At 43.5% G+C, this 10,590-nt stretch overlaps 1 protein-coding gene across 1 annotated transcript; it reads right to left on the bottom strand.

Annotated features, from left to right (window-relative positions):
* Positions 1–9,207: 9,207 nt before the first annotated feature.
* LOC126095585 (uncharacterized) lies at positions 9,208–9,972 on the bottom strand. Its single transcript, XM_049910359.1, has one exon. It carries the CDS (start codon positions 9,970–9,972, stop codon positions 9,208–9,210), a length of 765 nt encoding a protein of 254 aa, XP_049766316.1.
* Positions 9,973–10,590: the final 618 nt, after the last annotated feature.

Genomic DNA, 10,590 nt, shown 5'->3' with positions numbered 1-10,590 from the left:
AAAGCTATGAGTACCGGGCGTGAGTCGTGCTTCGGTAGCTCAGTTGGTAGAGCACTTGCCCGCGAAAGGCAAAGGTTCCGAGTTCGAGTCTCGGTCGGGCACACAGTTTTAATCTGCCAGGAAGTTTCATGTCGTAACTGTGTTGGGAAAGAATCAGAGATCCAAGCCCTAAAACAAGACACATAAGTTCAAATAGTTATAGGTACGGAGAGCTGGCTAAAGCTGAAAAAAAGTTCAGCCGAAATTTTTTCGAACGACCTAACAGTGTTCAGAAAGAACATTCTTTCTTTCAGGAGTGCTAGTTCTGCAAGGTTCGCAGGAGAGCTTCTGTAAAGTTTGGAAGGTAGGAGACGAGGTACTGGCAGAAGTAAAGCTGTGAGTACCGGCCGTGAGTCGTGCTTCGGTAGCTCAGATGGTAGAGCACTTGCCCGCGAAAGGCAAAGGTCCCGAGTTCGAGTCTCGGTCGGGCACACACTTTTAATCTGCCAGGAAGTTTCAGTGTTCAGAAAGGCTAAATTAAATAGTGGTGGAGTATTTATTGCGGTCAGAAGTATTTTACCTTGTTGTGTAATTGAAGTGGATAGTTCCTGCGAAATGGTATGGGTAGAGGTTATACTTGACAATCGGACTAAACTATTAATTGGATCGTTTTACCAACCCTCCATCTCGGAAGATACAGTTGCTGAACAGTTCAAAGAAAACTTGAGTTTCATTTCAGATAGGTACCCCACTAATAAAATTATAGTCGGTGGGGATGTCAACCTACCCCTTATATGCTGGAAAATATTATACGTTTAAACCCGGCGGCAAGCATAAAACGTCATCCAAAATTGTACTGAACGTTTGCTCAGAAAATTATTTTTGAGAATTATTTCATGAGCCCACTCGAAGCGTAAATGGTTGTGAAAGCGTACTTGACCTCTTAGCAACAAATAATCCTGGACATATTGGGAGTATCATGACGAAATAGAGATTAGCGACGACAAGGCAGTTTCTGCTAGGCTGAATACACCAAAAACCACCAAAACACAAAGTACATCTATTTTTTAAAAAGATGAGAAAAACGCCCTTGATGCCTTTTAAGAGACAGTCTCCACTCCCTCCGATCTGATCACGTAAGCGTAGTAAAGATGTGGAATGATTTCAAAGAGATAGTATCGACTACAGTTGAGAGATACATACCATATAAAGTAAGAAGTGATGGTACTGATCCATCTTGGTACACAAAACGGATCAGATCCCTGTTGAAGAAGCAACGATAAAAGCATGCCAAATTTAAAAGAACACAAAATCCCCAAGATTGCCAAAGTTTTGCAGAAATTCGAAATACAGCGGGTACTTCAGTGCGAGATGCTTTTAATAATTTCCACAACGAAACTCTGTCTCGGAATCTGGAAGAAGACCTAAAGAGATGATGGTCATACATAAAGCACACCAGTGACAAGACGCAATCAATACTTTCAATGCGCGATAAGAAATGTGTATTCACTGATGACATTGCCACTAAAGAAAAGTTATTAACCACGGTTATCCGAAAGTCCTTCACCAAAGGAGACGAAGTAAATATTCCTGAATTCCAATGAAGAACAACTGCCAAAATGAGAAACATAAGTAGATACCTTCGGTGTAGCAAAGCAGCTTAAAACATCTAACAAGGGCAAGGCTCCCTGTCCAGATTATACACCAGTCAATTTCCTGATACAACAGCTTCGTATTTAGCAATTATATACTACCCCTCGCTCAGTTCCGAAATTAAAGACTGGAACATTGCTCAAGTCACACTAATACCCAAAAGGAGAACTAGGAGTAAACCGCTGAATTACAGGCCCATATCACTAACGTCGATTGGTGGCAGGATTTTGGAACACATAATGTTTTCGAACATTATAATTATATCGAAGAAAAAGATTTATTGACGCATAGTCAGCACGGGTTCAGAAAACACCGTTCTTGAGAAACACAACTAGCTCTTTATATTCATGAAGTAATGTGTACTATCGACAGGGGATGTCAAATTTATTCCGTATTCTTAGATACCGTTCCTCACAAGCGCCTTCTAACCAAACTGCGTGCCTATTGAATCAGTTGTACTACTGGATTTGTGATTTACTGTCAAAAATGTCACAGTTCGTAGTAACAGACGGAAGGCTGTGGAGTAAAACAGAAGTAATATGCGGCGTTCCCCAAGGAAGTGTTATAGGTCCTCTATTGTCCCTGATCTAAATTAACGACATAGGAGACAATCTGAGTAGCCGTCTTAGATTGTTTGCAGATGATGCTGTCGTTTACCGTCTTGTAAAGTCATCAGATGACCAAAACAAATAGCAAAATGATTTAGCTCAGACATCTGCATGGTGTGAAAAGTGGTAATTAACCCTGAATAAAGAAAAGTGTGAAGTTATTCACATGAGTGCTAAAATAAATCCGCTAAATTCCGATTATGCGATAAGTCACACAAATCTTAAGGCTGTAAAGTCAACTAAATACCAAGGGATTACGATTACAAATAACCTAAACGGGAATGATCACATATATAATGTTGTGAGAAGAGCAAACCAAAGACTGCTATTTCATTGGCGGAATACTTAGAAGTTGCAACAGGTCTACTAAAGAGACTGCTTATACTACGCTTGTCCACCCTATTATGGGTTCGGTGTGAGATCCGCATCAGGTGGGACTGACGGATGACATCGAAAGAGTTCAAAGATGGGCGGATCCTTTTGCACTATTGCGAAATAGGTGAGATACTGCCACAGACATGATATCTGAATTGGAGTGGCAATCATTAAAATCAAGACTTTTTCGTTACGACGGCATCTTCTCATGTAATTTCAGTCACCAGTTTTCTCCTCTGATTGCGAAAACATTAATTTTGACACCCACCTACATAAGGAGAAATGATCATAATCAGAAAATAAGAGAAATCAGGGCTCGCACAGAAAATTTAAAGTGCTCGTTTTTCGCGATTGCCGATCAAGAGTGGAACGGCAGAGAGACAGCTTAAAGGTGGTTCATTGAACCTTCTGCAAGGCACTTTGTTGTGAATAGTAAAGTAAGATGTAGATGAGATTAACGTCTTAGATGGAAATGTACTTTTGTAAATCCTGAACATTTTACAGTAGGAAAAGAGTTTGTTAATTTGTGCATGAAGCGATGTTTTAAGAGTCATTGAGATTTGTAAATTATCAAGCGCTCTTGTGGCAAAGGATTGTGTAAAGGTAAGCAAATCATTCATGTAAGAAAGTGATCTGTTGTTTCAAATCTTGTAGATCCTGTGAGAGCAATCACAGTAATCAGAGAATCCACAATTATGGCTGAATGTTTGCAGTTTCATCAGGTCATAACAATGCAGATAACAGCAATCCGCTCAACACTCGAGACATCCTCCGACCATTTTTCTTCATGCTGACTAATAACTTACACAAAAATCCTTCCCCTTTTAAGGAAGAAAACTGCCACATTCGTCAGCACATCTCATGGTACCCCCATGATTTTTCTGAAGTCATAGCTAGAACTTTTTAACTACGTAGAATATGTTTTGGTGGTAAAAGGGTGGAGCGGGGGGAGGGGGTGAGCAACAGAGGAAGAGCAACAAGCTGAAACCAGACGCCCCTCCCTCTTCTCCTCTTCAGCTTCGATCGGAGCCTGAAATGAGATACGCAGAGAGATGCAGAGAGATATTGGTACCAAATTTCGTAGGGAGAAAGACAGGAAGGAAAGAAGAACAGCGTGACCACTACGATACTGGAAACAATTCCACCTGCCCGATAAATTCGGCAGCGCCCCCGAATCCGCCGTCCAGCGGCGCGGCGGCGCGAGCAGTGTGCGGGGACGTGCATATAATGCTACAATACAGGCGGCACCGCAGCAGAGGCCGGCTGGCCGCCGCTGCCTGCCTGCCCCGACTGCGGCGCCAATATTGGGTCCCGCACCGCACCGCGCCACGCCGCGCCGCGCCGCAACTTGCAAATTTATCGCGCGTAATATTTGAACCAGTGGCTGCATCCTCTCACCCCCCCTTCCCTCCCCCCCCCCCCCCCCCCCCGCGGCACGAACCCTTTCCGTGCTAGCCAAGTAGCGGACGACTAAGTAGCTGAATGCGCTGAGACTTACGGCGCTGATACCGCGCAGTCCCTCCCCCTCCACTCCACCCACTTTCCACCCCTCGCCCGCTACACTCCCCCACAACCCGGCGCGCTACCACTTGTCGTTACAGAGTGCTGGAATTTCGCCGTCGCCGCCGCCGGGAGCCGAACAATGCCCCCGGCACCTTACCGCCGACGACCGCAGCGCCCGAACATCCAATCACCTTCCTCACCGAACGCTACCCCCCTTCCCCTTCCCGCTCCTCCTAACCCTCTCCTAACCCCCTACCAGTCGTACGACATCCCCGCAGCCCCCCTTCCGGGCCACCCTCCATCACGAAGCCTACCACACTAGCAAGCGTGCGATAAATCCCGCGCGCATTCGAATTATTGGCCCATAACTCACTTATTCAATGTTTTTGTGTGGGGGCTTGAGCGTTGTTGGAGAGGCCTCTTTCCATGCAGGGTTTACACATTGAGCCAGCCCGTTTAGAGAGTCGAAGCACTAACCCGCCTGTTTAATAAATGTGGGGATTCATACGTGCCAACTAACGGCTATGTTGGGCAATGTAGTAGCGCAGGCAAACCATCTGACTATACGCTTACCCGAACGACTTTACAAGACAGCACAGGTCAGTATGTATTACTTTTTTTTTTTAAATCTCTAGCATTTTTACCGCTGTCACAAAGAGAAAATACCATTCAATGTTTGAACTGCGGTGCCGATGCTACGATGAATGCTCTTAAAAGTAACACTCAGGTGTAGAATTTACACAAGTGAGCAGCCTAACTATGAGTATAAACATTTCTACTGCATTAATATATTACCTCCTCTGTTCTTATGGTTTATTTAGGGAGCCAGCTTTGATCAGCGTCAAGCACAGATAATAATTTCGCACGCACTTTTTCCACAAGTGTCCAATAATACAAACAACCACTATAGGGACGGTTATAGCTTCCTATCAGAGATGTGTTTATAAATATTCCAGTACGTTCCACTCGAGTTGAAGCGTTCCCTGTGTTTTGTATGTTTAGTATTAATGACAGTTTGAAATCTTACAGATGGAAAATGAATATGAGCGTTTGGCGTCATTGGCCGGGATGCCCGTTACGGGGCAGGTCCGGCCGCCTTGGTGCAGGTCTTATTACATTGGACGCCACATTGGGCGACTCGCGCGTCGGATGTGGATGAAATGATGATGAAGACAACACAACACCCACTCCCTGAGCGGAGAAAATCCCCAACCCAGCCGGGAATCGAAACCGGCCGCTTAGGACGGCAATCCGTCACGTTGACCACTAAGTTATCAGGGCGGATATCTTACAGATGAAAGGATATATCACTCTTCTCAGGGCTTGTAGAACTACTGAAAAATAAAACCAGCCGACACATTTGTCTCAAAGGTCTTCCAGCATGTGCTTCTCATCTCTCTCTCTGCCCTCTTTGCTTTATTAGCATCCGTGCGATACAGGATGTTGATGGAATCGGATCTAACGATTCGTAAATGTTAGTGTGTACTTACGGAAGTTTTTCTGCTGTGATAAATTTTATCTTTATATCTGTTTCTAACAAATTCGTATCTGCCTCCACTATGCACATTATTATGGTAGTGTAAATATTATTTGCGTTTATACCACCTGTTACCATCGCAGGCCAACAGAATTGACAAAAGAGCCTTATAAGACTCATTGTAATAAGTTCTACGAGCATATACGTTTCACGTATACCAGTCTTTTCACATAATATAAACCAGATTTCATTATGTGCATGTTACAATTATTTACATGTCGTCTCGGAGTCGCGTTTACGAAGATATTGTCGTCACGAGGATCTGGATACTTGCTTTTACTAATGAAGTAATATACAGGGTGTATCACAATTAATGGCGTAAACGAATACAGTTGAAAGTACACGACCCTAGAAGCAGAGAAGTCTCAATAAACATAGGTTCTAGAATGCATACCTTAAGAGCTACGAGCAAATTTTCATCTTCGATATTGTGAAGCAAACCTCTTCTACAGCAAGCTCATTGCTTTCCACGCTTTGGGAAGTAGTAGCATGGACCAAAACAAGAAAAACGTCCAGCAATCATTTGCTCTAAAATGCATACCTTAAAAGTTCTGAGCCATTGTTCATTAGAAGAGTTGTGTTTCCAAGTAGCGAAGATGAGAACGTGCTCATTGCTCTTATGGTATGCGTTTTAGAGCACATGTTTACTGAACATTTTTCTTGTTTTGGTCCATACTGCTACTTCCCACAATGTGGAAAGCAAAGAGCTTGCTGTAGAAGCTTGCTGTAGAAGAGATTTGCTTCACAGTATCGAAGATGATAAATTGCTCTTAGCTCTTAAGGCATGCATTTTCGACCCTATGTTTACTGAGACTTTTTTGCTTCTAGTATCATGTACTTACAACTGTATGTGTTTGCGCCATTAATTCAAAAATGGTTCAAATGGCTCTGAGAATTTAGAACTACTTAAACCTAACTAACCTAAGGACATCACAAACATACATGCCCGAGGCAGGATTCGAACCTGCGACGGCAGCGGTCGCGCGGTTCCAGAATGTAGCGCCTAGAACCGCTCGGCCACTTCGGCCGGCCATTAATTATGATACACCGTGTCGAAGGGGCGAGCAGAAACTTCCTATTTCAGGGCGTGGCTGCAGAGTATATGGAACGTAGAGCGACTACAATGAGGGTATATGAGCACCGGCATGTAAGCAAGATACTAAGTTGGCATTCGGATCTTTCCAACCTGCTTGCGGTAAATACAGAAAAGTGAACAATGGCGAAGTTATTATCAAATGCGTCTAAACACCACCAGCATGCTCTTATTGTGGCTGCCGTAGGAGTAACGCCGGTATTCACCCATAAAAGAATGAAGAATGCGTATGTGGCAACAGGCCTGTCGATGGCAACTGGAGTGGAATGGTGCACTAAGGCGTGCTGCGGCTGCAACACAACGCAAGACACCATATCGCATGAATTACACCAACTCAAGTGGAAGATAATCGAGAACACACCTTATATTCCTGACATCTCCTCATTCAATTATCAGGTCTTCGGTCCCTTTTGAAAGACCTTCGAAAGTCAACGATTCCTGCCTCAGGAGTATGTGAATCAGGCAGGTACGGACTTCTTCACGCAGCGAGACACAGTTTTTTATCAAACGGGTATATTCAGCCTGGTGCGGCGGTTGGATGGTTGCCTGAATGGTCACGGCGATTTTGCCTGACTTGCATTCCCATTCTTGAGTGTACGGCCTTCGAACGGAATTCTTATAGGTTACATTTTAGGGCCAGCGCTGTTCCGCTTCCCAACATTACGCTTGTACCTATTTGTTCATGTGCACATTTTTGGTTTCGTGATTCTGCACTATTAAGTGACACTACTTGGTCCGGACAAGTCACCTGTATTGTGGCTTAGTCATTTATACATCTAGCTATCCTTCCTTATCGTGTCTACGCAAATGTTAAACGCATATCTGATTTGAATTTAAAATAAAATAAGAATGATATCAGAATTACTAATGCTTGTAATACGTATAATGTCAATGGCAATAATCATTTATGCAACCAATACTATTCTTAAGCTTCTCGTATATAAATTTCCCCATAGGTTAGTAATAGAGAATAACATTTTATATCCGTAGGGTAGCGTTTATAGAACATGCTGTGACTAACCTGTGTTGTTGTTTTGGTCTTCAGACCAGAGCCTGGAGAGAGGATATAAAATGTAGACTGGCAGTGGCAAAGAAAGCGTTTCTGAAGAAGAGAAATTTGCTAACATCGAGTAGATTTTAGTTCAGACAATAGGAAATGCAGCCTTCAGTTGCAAGGTTAAATTTTTTTAGTTTGCCTAGGTTTTGATGTCAATGATGGTATCTTCTTCAGAACAAAAATTAAATTATTCTGAGGTCCTAACATTGGCCATGTCACAGAATAAAACTAATACTGAATAAGGACGCATAATCATAAGATATATACAAAGAAGGTAGCTGCGAAAAAACCATGGGTAACAGAAGAAATACTTCAGTTGATTGATGAAAGGAGGAAGTACAAACATGTTCCGGGAAAATCAGGAATACAGAAATACAAATCGCTGAGGAATGAAATAAATAGGAAGTGCAGGGAAGCTAAGACGAAATGGCTCTAGGAAAAATGTGAAGACTTCGAAAAAGATATGATTGTTGGAAGGACAGACCCAGCATACAGGAAAGTCAAAACAACCTTTGGTGACATTAAAAGCAACGGTGGTAACATTAAGAGTGCAACGGGAATTCCACTGTTAAATGCAGAGGAGGGAGCAGATAGGTGGAAAGAATACATTGAAAGTCTCTATGAGGGTGAAGATTTGTCTGATGTGATAGAAGAAGAAACAGAAGTTGATTTAGAAGAGATAGGGGATCCAGTATTGGAATCAGAATTTAAAAGAGCTTAGGAGGACTTACGGTAAAATAAGGCAGAAGGGATAGATAACATTCCATCAGAATTTCTAAAATCATTGCGCGAAGTGGCAACAAAACTACTATTCACGTTGGTGTGTAGAATATATGAGTCTGGCATTCGGAAAAGCATCATCCACACAATTCCGAAGACGGCAAGAGCTGACAAGTGCGAGAATTATCGTACAATCAGCTTAACAGCTCATGCATCGAAGCTGCTTACAAGAATAATATACAGAAGAATGGAAAAGAAAATTGAGAAAGCGCTAGGTGATGATCAGTTTGGCTTTAGGAAAAGTAAAGGGACGAGAGAGGCAATTCTGACGTTACGGCTAATAATAGAAGCAAGGCTAAAGAAAAACCGAGACACTTACATAGGGTTTGTCAACCTGGAAAAATCGTTCGACAATATAAAATGGTGCAAGCTGTTCGAGATTCTGAAAAAAGTAGGGGTAATCTATAGGGAGAGACGGGTCATATACAATGTATACTTCACTGTATTTCAGTAGTTCGAGTAAGGAAGATTTTTGGTGAGGTAAGTGATTTGTGAAACATATAGGTTAATGTTAGTCAGGGCCATTCTTTTGTAGGGATTTTTGAAAGTCAGATTGCGTTGCGCTAAAAATATTGTGTGTCAGTTTAAGCACAGTCGTGTATAATTGTTCTAAGGGGACGTTTCACATGGCGACCCTGCCAGGATCTGGTCGAATTTTTTCAGAGCTGTCAGGAACCAGACGAACTGTTTTAGGACTGTCAGGCTCTGGTCGAATTTTTTCGGGACTGTCATTAATTGGCCGAATTTTATCAGGACTGTCAGGATAAGGGCAAATTTTTTCTGGGCTGGGAGCATCTGGCTGAATTTTTTCAGGACTGTCAGGACCCAGCTTTTTTTTTTTGGTACTCCCAGGCTCCAGCCGAATTTTTATGGGACTGTCAGACTCTGGCTGAATTTTTTTGGGGCTATCAGACTCCTTTTTTTTGGGACTGTCTTGCTCATCACCTTGCGTGGTGTCATCCCCAGTGGCTTCGAAACTGACAGCCTTCATGAATTCTTCATACTCTGACGCGAGTTTTGTACTATCTGAAGGCTCCCTTTGACTGTTTTCCTCCTGCATGAACTGAGACAGTGGCTGTGGACCAATTAAGGCTGCATTCGCACTAATTGATTTCTCAGTCAATGCCTCATTTTGCATCACTTCGTTCAAAGCTCCAGAAATTGAATCATTTAGGTTTACACTCTGTATATAATGGGAAGGCAGGGATTCTTCATCATCCTGAGTGTGGGACCCATTAACTGGAGTGTGTAGTATGCTGTCAGTCTTGTGGGAGTGGCTGCCAGATGTCAGCGACCTGTCTTCCACGTCGGCATCTTCGGCAGATGTGCTGTCACTTGGTTCATGTGGTTCAATAATTCCAGGCTGGGAATCTTCTTCAACTTCCATCTCAACTTCTTCTATCTTGTCTTCCTCTCCCTCTCTCTCCTTCTTCATCTTCACATTCATCTTTATCTTCTTCTTCTCCTTCTCCTCGTTCTCATACTGCTGCTCCTTCTCCTTGGCCCCCTCCTCCTCCTCCTCCACTTCCTCTTCATCCCCCTCTTCGTCCCCATCATCATCCTCATCCTCATCGTCCTCTTCAGTCTCAACACGCTTAAAGGGTCGGCGTTCGTCTTCACGTTCGTTGTCACCACTGTAGCCTTCTTCATGCTTTGCCCTCTCCTTTTTTTCATCTTCCTCTTCTGAAGCATCTTTATGCGAGCGTCTGTCCGAGCCTTTGCCATTGTGATACTCGGCTGCTCCCATCCAGTCCACGGCTGCTGGAAGAATCGTGTTGTGCGGCACCTCTATCATCATCAGGCTCACTTTTATCTGCTGCAGTAGTCGAATAATCGAAGTCATCACTCCAGCTGCCCCGCGTCCTCCGTGGCGACACTGACAGTGCCGTCTCTGCCCTGTCAAATCTATTTCTCTGTTCACGCTCTTCTCCATACTCTCCATTTGCTTCCTCTTCCTCTTCTTCGTAGTCACTGTCCCAACGGGAGCGGACGGTGATGCGTTCAG

The sequence above is a fragment of the Schistocerca cancellata genome, chromosome 8 (genome assembly GCF_023864275.1).
Source record: "Schistocerca cancellata isolate TAMUIC-IGC-003103 chromosome 8, iqSchCanc2.1, whole genome shotgun sequence".
NCBI lineage: Eukaryota > Metazoa > Arthropoda > Insecta > Orthoptera > Acrididae > Schistocerca > Schistocerca cancellata.
The sequence above is the reverse complement of the archived record's forward strand: the minus strand, read 5'-3'. Positions and strand labels throughout refer to the sequence as shown.

Bases quoted from the DNA above. Each gene is read 5' to 3' on its own strand.
- LOC126095585 (XM_049910359.1), bottom strand. From the start codon at position 9,972: ATGGAAGTTGAAGAAGATTCCCAGCCTGGAATTATTGAACCACATGAA.